General features: G+C 35.2%; 1 protein-coding gene across 17 annotated transcripts in view; it reads left to right on the forward strand.

Annotated features, from left to right (window-relative positions):
- LOC131144838 (protein LAX PANICLE 2-like) overlaps positions 1-18,079 on the forward strand; it is a 42,743-nt gene that overhangs the window by 11,415 nt on the left and 13,249 nt on the right. For 2 of the 17 annotated variants that reach the window (XR_009133922.1, XR_009133925.1), the window contains exons 3-6: positions 10,212-10,281; positions 10,379-10,533; positions 11,742-11,806; positions 12,341-12,709. Coding sequence is in view for 10 of the 17 variants with exons in the window: in XM_058093722.1 (XP_057949705.1) it covers positions 11,742-11,912 (171 nt within the window). In the remaining 7 variants the exon portion in view is untranslated. Of the gene's footprint in view, positions 1-10,211; positions 10,778-11,741; positions 11,976-12,340; positions 12,710-15,252; positions 15,627-18,079 lie in introns of those variants that run through there. The other 15 variants (XR_009133927.1, XR_009133921.1, XR_009133924.1 and 12 more) reach the window with 9 other exon arrangements.

Below are 18,079 nucleotides of genomic sequence, written 5' to 3' on the forward strand. Positions count from 1 at the left end.
TATGTTATATGAAGATTATGATTATATTTTCCGCTGCGTATGTTATGGATCTTGATTATCAGGTATAACGTATCGGACCCGGGTTTAAGGGTTCGGGGCGTTACATTATGGTATTAGAGCAATGTCCAGCCGGAAGTGTGATTAATTTCACATCGCCTGGATATGAAAATGTTAGAGTATTAGGTTAGAGATGATTTATATCAAAGTATAGGAAACAGTTAGGATAAGGATGCTAAATGGATGGGTTAGGTTAGGTGATGAAAAGTAGGTATGGTGTAGGGAAGTATAGAATTTTGTCTTATAACTTAGAGGCGGAAATCTCTTGGCGGACTTCTGTGATTTTCTGATTCAATCGAAAGTTTCTGAAAACCACGGTAAATCCATCGACGATGATGTTTCTTAACCGTGAGACTGGTCCTTATATGGAGAACTTGGATGTGAACTGGATTTAAAGTATATAATTGTGTTGTTGAGATTATGGTGTGGGATATGATAAATCGTAGAATTATGAAAATGAAAGACCGGGTGACAAATTTCGAGGGCGGAATTTCTTAAGGAGGGGAGAATGTAAAGACCCGAAAATTTAAAAGGATTAAAATAATTAGAAAATAAAATAAATAAAATAACAGATAAATAAATAAAATGAATAGCGTGGGAAAAAGAAGAAAAAAAAATTAAAAAAATTAATTAAATTAAATTAATAAAAATAAATTAAATAATTAAATAATTAGTTGTTACATATGGAAAGGAAAAATAGAGGATCTTTTTTATGTGAAAGATTATTACCTACCAGTGTTTAGTGTTAAAAAACTAGGGAAAAAAAAAGTCTGATGTGGAATGGAATTTATTACATCGATAGGTGTGTGGGTATATTAGGCAATGAGTAGATAATGTTTTGAACCATATTATTGGAGAGGCAAATGCACGTTCTCTATGGAGTAAGTTTGAACAGCTATATGCTAGAATGACTGTAAATAATAAGTTGTTTCTGATTAAACAAATGATAACTTTGAGGTAGCAAGACGGGACTCCTTCATCTGATCACCTGAATACATTCCAATGAATTATTAATTAGTTGGCTGGAATGGGTATTAAGTTTGATGAGGAGATACAAGGGTTATGGTTGCTTGGCTCATTACCGAACTTGTGGGAGACACTTAGAACTTCATTGTCTAATTCCACTCTAGAAGGTGTAATCAAAATAGATATGACCAAGAGTTGTTTGCTAAATGAAGAGATGAGAAAAAAAAAAATAACACATGGATCCTCTTCACACTCAGAGATCTTGGTTACAGAAAAGAGGGGGAGAAGTAAGAGGAGAACTCTGAAAAACAAAGATAACAGCAGAAGTAAGTCCAACAAGTTTGCAAATGTTTAGTGTCATAATTGCAGGAAAAAGGGACACATCAAGAAATATTGCAGGCAATTGAAGAAAGAGAACAAGAATGAGAAAGTGAAGGGAACAAAGGATGAAGATGACAAAGATGGTGATGATAGAGCTGCCACCAGACTTCCTCATTGTTTATGATGATGAGAAGATAAATGTTGCATACCATGAGATCGATTAGGTGATTGACAGTTGTAACGGCCTGCCTTTATTTTACCATATATTTTTTTATTTTTCCATAATAAATACTCATAGTAACTCTAAAAGCTACTAAATTGATGTAATCATGATTAACCTGGACCCATTGGTATCAGGGATAAACCTATCACATAACTCTGATACATGCTAGCAGGAAACGTAATTTACAAACATGTCATCCAACTAAACACAATACTACAGTACTACTAAATATGTTATATATACAATTATCCACTAAAAGACCAAAAAGTAACCTAGGGTCGCTTTCCAAAAATAAATTTAACTCTAGCTCAACAACTCACCCTTTTGACAGGGTAGCTTAGTCGGACTCTACTGTCGCGGAGCTCGATCTACTCCTCTACCTGAATTTCCTTAAATGTTTGAAATGCTGAGGGTGAGACGCCTCTCAGTAAAGGAAATAAATTAACATCAATACGTGGCATCATGAGTACTTTCGTGTTATACATATAAACAATATAATAAGCATATATGGTAAAATCTATCTGTAGAAAAACTGAGTAAAATATGATTTGTCATATCATAATAAGGCATACTAGATTTTTGTACATGAAAATCATCTTATATAACTGTATAATATTGAAATAACACCCAGGATAGATAGCTAAGTGATGTCATACCTTACCTCCACATGATTAGGTTGTGCATCCCAAAGGTGGGACCTAGCAATGACTCACAGATCATGCTAGGTCAATCATAAGTTTGTAAGTACGATGGGTCTGCCCCTCTTGGTCCTGGACTGCTAGGGGAACAACTTCACTTTACACTAAAGTCACATCGACTGTTATTTCCTACACTACTGATCGTGTAGTAGTACTATCATAATTCTGAACATATAGCTACGGTATCGTGCTCCTGAAAATTGAACTGAACCATACCATTTGGGTTTTGATAACATATAGTATGTTTCATATACTGAACATAACTGTTTCGTATTTAATAATAATATCTGACATGGTACTATTTCATTAATTTTGTCTTATCATACATGATTATAGCATCTGCATCAACATGAATCATGACATATGTGCCAACATGAATCACGACATTTGCATCGGCATAACATAATATACTGAACATGATTTCTCTGTACTATTTAACATTATATTCATAAAATCATTGTTCCTATATTGTTTTATAATTGCCATAAAAACTATCATATCGTGCTTGATTTGAGAAAAACATATTATTTTGATATACATAATTATATGAAAATTTAAACTCATGCCACACAGAAACGGGTAACATTCTGAATGTAAAATTTGTTTTAAAATCATAATTTCTAATAAAACACGTTTAAATTATATCCCTGTTCATAGCAGTATATTCTAGACATAATTTTATAATATACATATTTTCCTGAAATTTAATGTTGTAGAAAAATAAATAATTTCATGTAAAATTTTGACTTAGTTTATCCCCTTACCTGCTACTGAGAAGCACACAAATCACCCAATCCTGCACCTGCAGTATTCCCAGCGCAACACCCTGAAATTCACATTTTTTCCCCAACAAACTTCAGTATTATAGAACCTAACATATTCTCCTTAGTCCAGAACACCAAATATCCAATAAAACTAAGATTAACTAACTTATCCAAATTTTGGATGGTGCCCAAGTTGGCCTAACCAACGATCTACTCCTACAAAAATGAAGAGAAACTTCTTATGAGTAGCGTGGCGGCTTCGGATCGGCGAAGAATTGGGCCAAAAACCTAGAGAGAAGGCAGAGGAGGATGGGTAGAGAGAGAGAGAAAGAGAGAGAGGATTCATGCATGTTTCTCGCAGGAAAAATGAATTCTTTGCCTTATATGGAATGCTGGTCCACGTGGCCTCGTCGACGAGTCACATCTCATCGACGAGTCTAAGAGATAGTCTCGTCAATGAACACCTTCTCCTCGTCAACGAGTTTCAGGCTTTAGAAATAGTCCTCTCGGTAATTTCTCATCAACAAGATGCATGTCCCCATCGACGAGCCCAAGAACCCTGCTCGTCAACGAGCACTTCTTCGCGCGTCAATGAAACCCTGCTGAAATCCTTTTTTGAGAAATCCTTTTCTCCCCTTTCTTTTATTAATTAATTCGATAAAATTTTTCGTGTCTCTACATTCTCCCCTCATAAAAATTTCGTTCTTGAAATTTATTATTTGTATTAAACACCATCCCTTAAAGAGAGAATGTGTTACTTATTTTATTACTTACCCTCACTTTTGGCGAAGGAATATTATGGTTACAATCAGGGTTTTGGGAGATTACAAATACATAAAATAAAATTCTCCCAAAACCAAAATACTACCTACCAACTGAAAATTAGTACATGTAGTGACTAACCTGCATAAAAGAAACATTACATATCTACCTGTATCTCTTCCCGATTACTGTTATTGTGCTCATTCTTGTTTTCTTTCTTCAATTGCCTGCAATATTTCTTGATGTGTCCATTTTTCCTGCAATGATGACACTCAACATTTGCAAACTTGTTGGACTTGCTTCTGCTGTTAGCTTTGTTCTTTAGATCTCTCCTCGTACTTCTCCCCCTCTTTTCTATAACCAAGATCTCTGATTGTGAAGAGGATCCATGTGTTTTTTTTTTTTTCTCATCTCTTCATTTAGCAAACAACTCTAGGTCATATCTATTTTGATTGCACCTTCTAAAGTGGAGTTAGACAATGAAGTTCTGAGTGTCTCCCACGAGTTCGGTAATGAGCCAAGCAACCATAACCCTTGTATCTCCTCATCAAACTTAAAACCCATTCCAGCCAAGCATAACCCTTACCTGATTTCTTGAACTACGCCAACAGGGACTCCGAAAAATACTTGTGGCGCTCACCCGGATCCTGAAATTAAATTCCTAGTTCCAATAAATTATTTTTGAATAAAATATTATTTAAATATTTCTTAAGGCCATAATTCTTAAATAAATAATAATATCCTTAAATATAGTCAAATTTTTTAAATATCACTCTCGCTTTGGAATAGGGCCTAGACAACCCCAATTGAAAAATTACCTATGCCAAAATGACGACAACAATGACTAGGACCCCGTAGTGGTACCCGATCGTCGATTTAAACGCATATTAACAACGAAATTGAGAAATGGAGAAAAAATTACCTTTCCCCAGGAGCAGTGCTTAAGCCGTTCCAATGAAAAATCTGCTCCAATAGAAATGTCGGCAGCGGAACCAGGATTCTAACGGCACGTTCCTTTTCCTGATCCGTCGCAAACTCATCGAGAAATTGAGAGAAAAAGGGACGGAGACGGAGAGGCGCACAGGAGAAATCTCAAGGGGGTGGGCGTCTCAGCACTTTTAAAAAAAGTTGGACTTCTTCTTCTTCTTCCTTCTTTCTTCTTCTTTTACTTTAACTTTTAACTTTAAATATATATATATATATATATATATATTATATTCATATCTTATTTTAATTAGTTTTTTTTTTTTTAATCCAATGTAGTAATGTTTAATTTAATAACTAATTATTTAACTTATCTTAATTTAATTTAATTAATTTTTTTTTTCTTTTTCCCACACCATTCCTTTTATTTATTTATCTGTTATTTTATTTATTTATTTTCTAATTATTTTAATCCTCTTAAATTTTCGGGTCTTTACAGTATCACTATTTTTATAGGTATTGAAAGTAATAATAAAAATAATCAATCACACAAAGGCACAAGAACACAAACAATTTTTTAAGTGAAAAACTTCCCCAGTGTGAGGAAGAAAAACCACGAGACCTAATCCAGTTGAAACCTCCACTATCAACTAAATAATAGGTACACCAAGTCTTCTCTAATCGCAATTAGAGATTACAAATATATCTTATCATGATATCAATAATCTTGACAAATACAAAGAGAATTAAAGAGAATATACCAAAATCGTGGTTACTGTTCACGGGCAAAAATCCCAACTTCCGAACTCAAAATCTGATCTCCACCAATCAGATTGTAGCTTCTTGAGTCGTGAACATTTTCTCCAAATTTCAGCTCGATCGGACCACAGATGAAGCGGGACGGAGTTTGATGAAATTTAGGCAGCATGAGAAAAATAACGTTTTTCTCTCTTTCTTTTTGAGAAGTGACGGCTCCTCCTTTCTTTCGTCTCTTTTTATAACTTTCTTTAGGTTATCATATTAAAGTGCTGGACTTTGGGCTTTTAATAAAGCCCACTTGGGCTTTCCTCCACATGGAAGGAAATAACCCAACACATTAATGGTAAGAAAAAAAATAAAAGTAACGACAAGTCCAAGACGATGATATTGGTAGAATTGGTGTTTTCGTGTTTCTAAGGTGTCATTAATAATATGTAGAGTGTTAAAATTAGAATATTTAAAAATAAATAAATTAGAAAAAGAATGATTAAACATAAAATTATATTAAATTTTATAAGTTTGAAATTTTACGACAAAATGGGTTGCAAGGCCTCAATATATGATGAGCAAACAGGTTTGTACCAGCAATCCTGGATGGAGCAGCCTAGGCCCAGCAATCTCTCGGCCTTTAGTTTCTCTTTCTTGTGTTTTAGTAATTGGGCCGACTGAGGTGGAGTTCTGAGCCTTTAATAGTTTAAAAGCTTGCGGCATTGGTTGCCGATGCTGTTCACAAATTCGAAATGAGTTGTTGGAACTATTAATGGAGGAAGAAAAATGGGTCATTTCTCAATATTGGGTTGGATGAAGGCCCATGATAGTCTGAGATTGGGCTGAACTAGTTGAAGGCCCAAGGTAGATAGCAAAACCATTGTGCTTTCGAGCACACTGATTCCTTATGGTTGTTATTTCAATAAAGCATCAAACCCCCCTGATGTGTGTTGTGCGCTCGTGCTGCATTTGATATGTGAGGATTGACGAATTCACACAGCACGCGTTTGCACGAATCTTCTTGCGGTTTCAGCTGAGGAAAGTATAAGGTGCATTCATCTCCACTTCTACTCCTTCAAGGTTTTCATTCGATTTTCTCCCCTTTATATTTCAGTTCGAATGTCTGTGCCACTGTGCTGAAAGTTGTATCCTAAACGATGAACACGTAAATGGAAAGGACCTTAATTGCGAAACCCTAAAGAGAGGTGAATGCTTAGGCTTATTTGGTTGGATCATCCATTCTAATGTTTATGTGAAATCTGAAATATTACGGATGCGCGTAGTTTGTTCGATGAAATGCCTGAGAGAATGTAATTTCATTTCACATTTTGTTCATTGATTTGCACAGTACCTGCTATTCTTTGGTGAAGTTGAGTTAAGCTGGACTACATAAAGAATATTACCAATTAAACCCATTTTTTAATACAATTTTATTAGCGATGGGGGAATCAATAGATGAACTTGATACACATGGGTGAGCACCAATTTGACCAAAAAGCTTTAGTTTTGTCAATCTTGGGCCCAACTATGTATATAAACACCCATCATTCACTCAATTTTTCTAATGTGGTACAAACTTAGTGAAAATCTCAACAATCTCTTCCTTGTGAGTTCCAACCACTCCCTTCTTGAACGGAAATCATCGCCCTCATGGGAGCAAGTCCAATTCTCCAACAGTTGCTCAACTGGGTCTTACCACCACACCTTACATACCCTTCAAACTGTAACCAAATTGAAATTTCAATTTGCCAAAAAATGTGAATCGTGAATCGTTTAACAAAATTCAAGTAATCGATTTTTAGGTCGATATCCAATGGTTAACCGAATCGAAAACCATTTGATTCAACTTAAAATTTTAAATTCACTGTAGATTGACATTTTTCTTCCATATAATTAACTTGTAAATTTTAAAATTCAAACATTAAAATTCAATCATCATTAAGAAGTTTTAAATTTGTAAATTTTAAGTTCACATCCTACATAAGGTTTAAAATATCTACCCATGAATTGAACATAAATAAAATTCAATTCATAATCCAAGCTCTATTTCTTATTGTATGGGCTAAACTGTAACTGAACTACTAACCGAAAATATTAAAAACTCTGAATCGAAATCGAACCGACAAAAATGATTAGCCAATTTTTTAGTTTGGTTTTTTTCATTTTAAATTGGATCCATGTGGGATAATGATAAAGAAAAGGAAGAGAAGAGTTTACAAAAACTACCAAAAACAAATTTTGGTTTTTCATGCCCACCCCTTGTTACGTCAATTGGCTTGGATAATCCATTTGTTGGTACAACTCTAATTGACACATGTTTTGTTTTTGGGTTTGTCATTAATGCTAGAGAAATCTATAAGGGTTTTGTTTCTTGGATCGACATGGTAGTTTGCTACTCTGACAATGATAATTTTGAGGAGGTAATGGAGTTGTCTCTCAAATAAGGATGATTGGTTTGAATCCAAACACTTTTACTTCAGTTAGTATGATTAAGTTTTGTTTGAGTGTATAGGTCGTTTATGGGTTGGTTTTAAAAGCTTGTCTAGGATATTGATGATGTTCGATGGGTTTTTAATAAGTTTCCTAAAATGAATGTGATTCATTGGAGTTCCATGGTTACTCTGTAGTAGTGCAAAGAGGCCGTGGAGTTGTTTTGTTGTTTGGGGCAACCCTTATCAATTTGCTTTTTCTAATGCACTGTGTGCATGTATGTCGATGCCAAGCATGGGATGATGGATAACTTCACGGAGCTTGGGAATTGTTTATGGGGTCACCAAATAGAAATGATATTACTTAGAAAGCAATGATAGTTGGCTATGCTCAGTTAGGGGATGGTGAGATTAAGAAGACACTTAGTTTGTTCTTAGATATGCTTAGATGTCGTGTATGAGCAATTTTGAATTGACGCAGTCTTGTGATCTTCATGCTTGTTCTAGCTTATCGGCCTTGGTAGCTGGAACTCAGATGCATTCCTTGAATAGAAAAACCTATTTTTATAAAACCGCTATACTCAATAGTTCTTTCATAGATATGCATGTTTTGATAAATGCACTTGCTAAGTGTAAGAACATCAAAATGCTCAATTACCGTTTGATACAATTAATGATCAAGGTGAAGTTTCATGGAATGTAATGATCTTAATAAATTCCATGCATGATCTGAAGACAGAAGCTGTAAGAAATTTTTATGATGATCGACACTGAATTAAAATTCAGCGAGTTAATTGTTTTTGATGTCCTAGCAATGGTGGACTATTAGATCAAGGCAAGGTAGGCTTTTACAATTGCATGGTAGGATTTTACAAAGATCAAGATATTTTAATAAAGGTTTAAAGTTGATTGATAATATCCCATTTGAGAGACGTTTCAAGAGATTGTTTGCTTTGGGATCGTGTATCCATATTGATGCTGAGCTTGAGCGGAACTGTGCCTAGCGTGTGCTAGAGATGAAGTGCTGAGATGAGAGTATGCACGTGTTATTTGCAAACATGCATGCTTGTGGAAGGAAATGGGAATGTATAGCTTCCATGAGGAAAAACATGAGAAGAATGGAGTGGAGAACGAACCTGGCCTAATTTGGGTTGAAAGTTAGGGCAGTTCATTATTTCATTGTGGGGAAACCTATCACCCTGACAGGAGACTGATTATTGGGATGTTGGAGTGGTTGAATATGAAAACCAAGACATCACTTTTGGGTAAGCGTCGAAAGATTAGCTGTAGCTTGTGGTGAATACTGTGAATCAAGACACTGCTTTTGGCTGGCTGAAGTCTCCATGTACTTGAAGGAGTTTATAATTGTTGAGGGTCGTCCATGGGATGTGGTCTTGGCCTTGTTGGCTTCAAGGTATTGCCTATGTCTACAAACAATTATGGCCGGTTCTATAGCTCTTACCGCTAATGTGTGGTAAATTATTAGGTTCACTGTGTCATGTGATGTTAATGATTGACTTGTTAAAACTTACATTCCCATATAAGATTTGGCACCCTTTTGAATGCCATATATGACATTGTGACATGACATACTTGCAAGTCTATTACACGGACACAATGTTTGATGAATCCGACATTGGTGATTTCCTGACCCAAGGGTTGTTATTAAGTTGTCTGATTAATTTTTTTTTTTATGTATAGAAACTTTGTTACAGCTTTACAAAATGAAATGGATTGATAGTTTGGAGAATGCGCTCCCTTATGCGGGATCTTTCAAAGGATAAACCTTGCCTTTTCCTACAGCACAATTGGCCACAGTTTCTTGGTCTTCCATTAACCATGGTGCTAAAATTTTACAAAGAACTATGTGTTTGCTTGTCTATTCAAAAGAATAGTTTACTGGACAGTTAGGTGCCTCAATATGGAATGTTGTCCTCAACTGGGATACTGGCATATTTCAAAGAGCAGTCAATCCTCCTTGTGTATAGAGAGAATCAAATGTAAGTGGATCCTCTTTTAAGCCATTGATGTCCAAAGTTTAGTGGTCATTTATGAGAATGCAAGTTTGCTTGCAAGTGAGTCAAGCTCTTGTTCAAGTTGTATTTTAAAATTTAAGGGCGAACAAATCTCCCAATCTACAAAGAACTGTTGTTGTTATTGTAGAATAAATATATTTATGCATTTTGCTGATTCATGCGTATTAAAGATCTCCATGTTAGAATTATCATTTTCTATTTTAGAGCTGAAAACTAACAAAGATTATAATCTTAATCCATATGACTTGTGTTGTCATTTGTTTTTAATGTGTGCAAACTTGCAGTTTTGGAACCCAACAAAATAAGATAGGTCAATCCACCCTCCAAATGAGATGAGCACTGCAAGGATTAATGGTAGGGACTCTTTATTTATTTCTATTTGTTATAAATTTGTATTGGATTTAAACATCATGCTTTGGAACATGCCATTTTGCTTTGGAATTTTGATAAGGGTCTAAAGTTGGAGATTGGAACTACATGGTTTTGATGACTTACATTATTACTGTTTTGAATGTTCGCAAACTTGCATCTGTGGAATCCAACATGATGAGTATATGAGATAGGTCAATCCCCCGCAAGAATAGATGGGCAGTGCAAGGAGTAAAGGTTGGAACTCTTACAATTTTTTTCTTTTTGTTAGAGGGCATGCTGCTCTGTGAATTCTGTGCATTTTCATTCAGCGGCTTCTTTGGGCTGCAACTATATTTTTGGTTAATTTTGTGAATGCTCAGTCTGGGGTTGAACCTATTGTGATTTTAGTGTATTGGGTTTTGGTTCTGAGTGTGAGCTAAATATTGAAACCTTCTATTGATAGTGGTTATGGATTAGGCCTTGGCTGAATTGTGTTGAATTTGTGTGCACCTATTTTGTTTGCGATTTTTTCTTAAAAATTGGTGTTGGAGCTTAGAATTTGTGGTGTCGAAGATACAAATTGCGGGAAGTGCAGAATTAAGATCAAGCTATTTAATGGAAAAATTAATTCCAGGCTGTGGCTGGGTAATGTGAAGGATATTTTGGTGTTCCTCCAATTTGGAGCATTAAGTAATTTACAGTAAGTATGAAGGGTTTTGTCGATGTTAGGTATAAAAAATATTTTTTTGGAAGAATTTAACCTCTTAGGCTGACTTGATTTTCTTGGATGTGGGTCCTCTGCTTGGAATGGAATTTCAAAAGTCAGTGGTGGCATAATGGTGTCGATGAAGGGAGAAATTTTCTTAGTAAAATCTGTACATGTTGATGTGTAATTATTATTAGGGGTTGGATGTCTGAACAGATGCATGAAAGAGCTTGTAGAAGAGCTTGCCTAGGAAGATTTTGTTTGTGGTGGAGAATTTGTGCCAAGGTGGAGATTTGTTTGAATCACATATGGTGCATTGTAATACCCATATTCCTTTGCAAATTAAAAGATTCCTTTGTAAATAGGAAACTAGGTTTCCAAATTTTGATTGGTTACTTGTGTACTCAATAGCTGACTTATTATCTATATAGTATATAGTGATATGGTTGACATGTTGGGTTATATACTCATTCTCTCCATGCATATGCGAAACTGCAAAATTCAATGTATTGTGGTATGCAACTCCATAGCCGACTTTATATCTGTAGCAGTATTTATTTAGCGATATGTTTGACATTTTGGACTAATTAGATATCTCATGGTCTCCATGCATATGAAAAAATACAAAATTCAATTCATCATGGTCTGTATATCCTTGGGTATTTCTTCAAAATTTTAATCATTCAATATCAGACATGAGAAATAATGAACTTTTTGACTTTTGAGATGCTTACTTATCCTCGAGATTATCTTTTAGGTAGTAGTCACACCAACTATATCTCTGGACTGCATTCCTCATTGGTGGGATGGCTATGGATCAAGGTATCCTTCTCATTTTCTCTCTCTCTCTCTCTCTCTCTCAAGAACGCTACATGTTGTGTCAAATATTTGTACTTTATACACAATAACATTCACCCAAGGTTTGTGAGAGGTCTTGGATTTGAATTTGTATGAATTTGAAAAAGATGTAATACAAAATTGTATTTACCTATGTTTGGAAAAGTTTTGGATTTGGAGTTGTATTGAACTTGGGTAAAGATGATATACAAAATTGTGTTGAAATTTGTCCAAATCACCCAAAATCCAAATTCAAGATCCAAAATCCATGCTCCCAAACACTATCTTAAATTTTTTCCAAATCCAAATCCAAGTCCTGAAATCCATGATACCAAAGGCAACGTCAAAGGATGGGAATTCCTCGAGATATGATGGTGTGGATCATGTTCATCCATGGCCACTTCTCTTAACTCTATGGCTCTAGCTCCTTTCTTGAAAATCCATCATCTGGTTGTCCTTGCATTGCCACATAAGGAAATTTGATCAGCTATTTTTAAAATATCTTTATATTGGATTCAGCTTAAATTAGGACAGCAACAGTTCATCTTACAGCACAGAGGATTTGGTTTATTATTGATTAAGCCATTCCTCAATGAAGAATCGACAATCCACCTGCAAAGTTTTTTTGTTACTCCACTGCCGTCACTATCATGCACCTCCATTATTTCAACCATTTCAATCCATGTTGGGTTGATTTTGATTCTTTTCTACTGGCATTTTTCTTTATATGTGTTCTACCCTTAAGTGGAGTAAAAGGTTGAATACAATTCTTATCGATCCATTGCTTAGGAAGATAATTTGGTTTTTGATCAAGTAAACGATTGATGATCTGTAAGCATGTGATGCATATACTTTCAAGAGTCCAAAGAACAAAAATGTTGTATTTTTCATGATGGGTGCACTGACTGCTCCTAGCAGTTTCTCTTCCTTCCCCCTTCTAATTTTTTTCTTCTCATGTGGATGAAACTTTGGAATTTTTCGTCTTTCACAGATGAAATTTTGAAGACTTTTCTTCTTATATAGGTGAAATTTTAGAGATTTCTCTGGTGAAAATTTTGACTTGCACTATCCATTGAGAATTGATGAGCAATCCTTAGGCTTATTTAGGGAATTTTTGTTAAATAAAGACGGCCGATAAGAGATGGACTTGACGCTGGACTATTTTTGTTTATACTGACAGCCTCTCAATCCGTGGCATAAGTTTCTAGTCTTAATCAAACTCTAACAAGTCTCGACTCTGATCTAGTTCTCCAAGGCTTGCTGGCTTAAAGCGACGATAATTGTTGGAAAGGTTGTATTGTGTTGGTAGGTAGAATATTTAATTACCTGCAAGAGCAATATTATACAAGTTGGTGAGAATTGTGTGTTTGTGCGATGTCTCGCAGCAAAGCGATTTTTTTTCTTGTCGTGTTATCATTTATGCATTCAACATTGCAAAGCGGTGTGAATGGCTTAAACGGTAATGTGGCAAGAAAAGGAAAAAAGAGGAGAGACGATGGGAACACATGATGAAGGCAAAGGATTGGTTGGAGTCGTGGTTAGCTAATGGTTTGTAATTTGGAGGTCGGAGTTTGGATACGCATCGTGGGTTAGTGTAGGAGTTTGGAGGGGTGATTGTGAAAAGCACAATGCCAAAAAAAAATGCTAGAGTTTTGCGGCATAAATTTGAGTATGCAAAGAACTCGTGTTTTGTACTAGTCAATTGTAGAGGAGTCGAAGCCCCTTTTTTAGCACTCTACCCTCCCCTTTCCGCGGGTAGTTATTCCAAGGAAATAATTGATTATGTAGCAGCAATCTCCAATACAAAATCTTCTTTAGGCTACTTTTCCACCTTAATGATACAAGTAAAGTGTTTGTCGTGCGTCCGATGCACTGGATGATGGTAATTTTTTTCAGTGAGGAGGAGAGTAAGAAAATCACAAATTGTTGGTAGTGTATAATCATGTAGATTATATGTTTATAATTGTAGTCAACGTAGTAATTAGGGAAAAAGAAAGATGAAAAAAAAAATACCCATGAGGATAATTCGAAGTACGACCAGTTGTTGTTTTCTTCTTTATGCGTGAAATTTCATTTACATGGGTTTAAATTAGTCAATAGTCAAATTTAAATGTCTAAATTTTTGACTCAAACTAGCCCAAAGTAGCCATTTGCTAGTTTGAATAGTTCACACATGGATTAGTTTTGTGATTTGGTTAAAATTAAAGTTTGTGATTTCTAAAAATTGTGAGAGTTTAGTTAGTTTTATTTCCTTGTGAAACTGAGCAAAACCAAACTCATCCTCACCCTTGGTTTTTACTTGGCCTAAGTTGGAGATTAGGATTTGAATTCCTAGAGATGAAGACAAAGGGTTGTAGGCAAAAACTTTGCCTCCCCCATCTCTCTCTAAATATATATATATATATATATATATATATATATATATATACTATCAACTAAAATTCGTACGTTGGCTTTGGGAGAATGAATTTTTAAACCTTGAATTTGACTTTGAGTGAATTTAATTAAATAAATTTTAATATAATTTTATATTAAAGTTTCTACCTAAATTTAATATAAATTTAAATGCAAAATCTCTCCAAACACAGAGTAAGTATTGTAATTTATAAATGATTTTGTAAGGAGATAAATAGTGTCAAAAAAAAGAGGAAGAGGGGGTTGACGACAATTTTCCTTTTTTGTGTTGACAACTTGAAGATATGACACTCCTTCCGCGGCAACCCTCTTTAGTTAATTACTGAATTACTTTAAATGTCCATTAAAGAAATAATTGTTTGTATAATGATTTTGAATACAAAACATATGTTTATTTAGTCAACCTTTTTACTTTAACACATTTAATGACAATTAAAATGATTAAATATTTTGCTTGAGAAAAAGAAAGGAAAGGAAAGAAAAGTAAGGAGGAAATTTATTTTTCCTTATATTTTCCTTTTCTATTAAAGACTATTAAAATAAAATTTAATTTTAATATGACTAAAAATTAGAAAAAATTAAATATTAATGATGTGTATAATCAAGATTTTGTTCATAGATTTGATATATTTTTTATTTTCCTTTTTTAGTTTTCTTGGTAACCAAATATAAAAATGTGATTTTCCTAAATTTTTTTTAAAAATATTTTCTGAACTCCAAACGGGACTTAGATAAATTATATTTCAGAAAAAAGGGGAAAAAATCCATGAGTATATATATGATATAATGGTTGACCAATGGGTGAGGAGAAAAAGAGTATAGCCCTTTTCTTGAGTTGCAGCTTGCAGGCTTTAAAAAGCGGTGGCAAAGGTTCAATATCCCTGCATGTGGGTAAACTAGTTCCACTCACATGGAAGAAAAAAAAAAAAAAGGAAAAAGAAAATAAAAGGACAAATATTTGGGAGAGCGTCTGTAGGAAATGTGTTTGGTCAGTGACAGTGTTTGTTTGTTTGCAGATGCATGCATGGAGTTGTTGACAGGATAATTTGTCTCTAGGGGAAAAAAGGCATCTCTACTTTCAAACCTCCTTCATTTTGCCTTCCATTGGAAATGATAATGGGAAAGTTGCTCCTTTCCTTTTCCCACTTCCCAAACAACCCTTTGAATTTTCTCCCCCCAAAATAGAGGAGTATTTGCTACATAAGAGGGGTGGTTGATCTAAGTAAGAGATGAAACCTTGTGTTAAATCAGTTTGAGCCCATTTAGTGGCTTTCATGTTGTATATCTTAGGTTCGGGTTTTAAAAGTACTGAAGGATGAGAGATGGACTATGTAATTGAAATTCAATTTAGACTTTCAATAAATGAAAAATAAAATGAAGTCTTCATTTGTGCGTGTTTGAGTATTAAAATGTGATTGATAATTAGTAAGCTACAATTTTTATAATGACAAAAGGTTGTTTAAGTCATATTACTCAAAACAGCCGTATGATGCTTGGACAGATAGAGAGGGTAGGCAAGCAAAGGCGTAGACATGACAAAATGGACAAAAATCCATTAATCCGAACCGCATCTGACCCGTTTTAACCGAATTGTAACTATTCGTTTGTTAAATGAGTCGAATATGGTTTTTTATTTTCATATCCGCCCCCTTAGCGTGTCGGATCGGTATCCGGCGGATATCCGCCAATCCACTTATAGTATTAACCCAGGAAAGCCCAATAAGCTACAACCCATCCCAAACCCTTTAAGGCTTTAACCCAACAAGCCCAGTGAGCCCACCGCCCAAGTGCTCACACGGACACGGCCCACATGCCCCACTCAGCTTAGTGCCTCAGCCCCTAGCCCTCTCCCACAATCCCACTCCCAAGTCCCAGCCCAGCCCGACAGGCGACAACCTCACAACTCACAAGTCACAAGACTCACAACCCCTATTCCATTCGAGATTTTGAGCCTTAGAATCACAACGACAACCTCACAAGTCACAACCCCTATTCCGTTCGAGCCCTAAAATCACAAGCCCCTGAATCTGATCAACCAGTAGCTGGAGCCTGGATTTTATCGCTAGAGAGTGCCACTGTCCTATTCGATTCTCCACCATGAGCGACTGACGAGCCGCGAGCATCTCTATTCGGACTTCAAAGAGCCAGCACGAGAGGAGAGAGTGAGAGACGAAGACCCTTCGAGCTTCTTTCTAGCCTTCGTGAGTTCTTAGTGAACCCTTCAGGCTTCAAACCAACAGGGCTGCAGAAGCTTTTGCTACACAAACACAGCTACAGAATACCCTTCGGTCCCTTCGTAACTCGTAAGTATTCTTCTTCTTCTTCAGTTGTTTTATAGATCTAATAAATCTGTCATAAGGTTCTGGCACAACATTGGGTTTGAAATTTTAAGGGGTGCTAGTATTTTGGATTTACAAAGAGACTTGAGAAACTTGCTGGTTTAATTTTTTTTTCCTTTTCTTGTTTTTGGTTCTTTTTTCCGTTTTGTCCCAAATTTTTATTGGAAAATATCTTAACTTGCTGGTTTGATTTTTTTCTCTTTTTGTTGTTCTTAGTTCTTTTTTTCTGTTTTCTCCCAGATTTTTATTGGGAAATATCTTATTCTCCTTTGTAAATTCTTTTCCTGTTAATGAAATTTCATTTGCTCTAAAAAATAAAAGAGATAAACAGACCAATGCTCATATACATTCAGTATGAACTCAGATATGCTTATTTAGGAATTCATAAGAGTGTACACACACACTAGCCATGGTCAAGCATTACGTGTGCACTCTACGACCTTCAAATGTCTTATTATTTAGAAAAGATGAGAAATTGTAAAGAGATTTCAGGAATTCAATATTAAAATTAGTTTATGACTTATATTTTTTTTAGAGGAGTTGAGGAATGGTGGGAATATTTTAGACATTCAACTTTGAAATTAGTTTATCATTTGAAACACCTAGAACAATGAGAAGATTGGAAACTGCTGTGCTAGGAAAAAAGTGACTGTTGTATCAGGGAAAAAAAGGAGATGGGTTGTTTGAAAGAGTGAAGGTTAATTCGTAAAATATATTATTACACATTTATTCTTGTAGTGAAGAGTTATTATTTGAAAATATGTAAAATATGAGGGGTATTGGAGCAGTTTCTTGGTAATATATATGATTCACGAAAAATGATGATTGAAAACTGTTATAGGTTTGTTTGATTAATAGTAGACTAAGCGTAAAACAACTCTCCAAATTAATACACAAATTAATCACAAGTTATCGTATACAACATAATAAGACAAAAAATAAATTATTAATAAAATTATATTTGAGAATGGCGGATTATCTGCCTATCCGTCGTAAATTATCTAACCCGAAACCGCCTAATTCGCCACTTAAACGAGTCGAATATAGATTATGATTTTTTCACCCGATAATCTGCCTTATTCGCCACGGATATACCGATCTGATCCACTTTGTCAGGTCTAACCGCAACTACACTATCATCTCAATACCCTTTGATTTTGAAGATTAAAGATGCTTTCGAACTAGTTTCCTAGGAAGGAGGAGGAGAGAATCAACAGGGGTTGCCTGTGCCACTATTGCGTGTTCATGGCGAAGGACATAAGAAGATTAATATAGAGCAACAACAACTTCACCATCATCTCAATACCCTTCAAAGCTTGGAGATTAAAGATGCTTTCGAACTTGTTTCCTTGGAAGGAGGAGGAGGAGAGAATCAACAGGGGTTGCCTATGCCACTATCATTGCACATCCTCACCTCTATTGAATATTTGTCGATTTTTAAGTGTGAAAGTCTAGTTTCTTTTCCAAGCACAGGTTTTCCCCCCACTCTCGGGTGACTTTGCAT

The sequence above is a fragment of the Malania oleifera genome, chromosome 12 (assembly GCF_029873635.1).
Source record: "Malania oleifera isolate guangnan ecotype guangnan chromosome 12, ASM2987363v1, whole genome shotgun sequence".
In the NCBI taxonomy this organism is placed as follows: Eukaryota; Viridiplantae; Streptophyta; class Magnoliopsida; order Santalales; family Ximeniaceae; genus Malania; species Malania oleifera.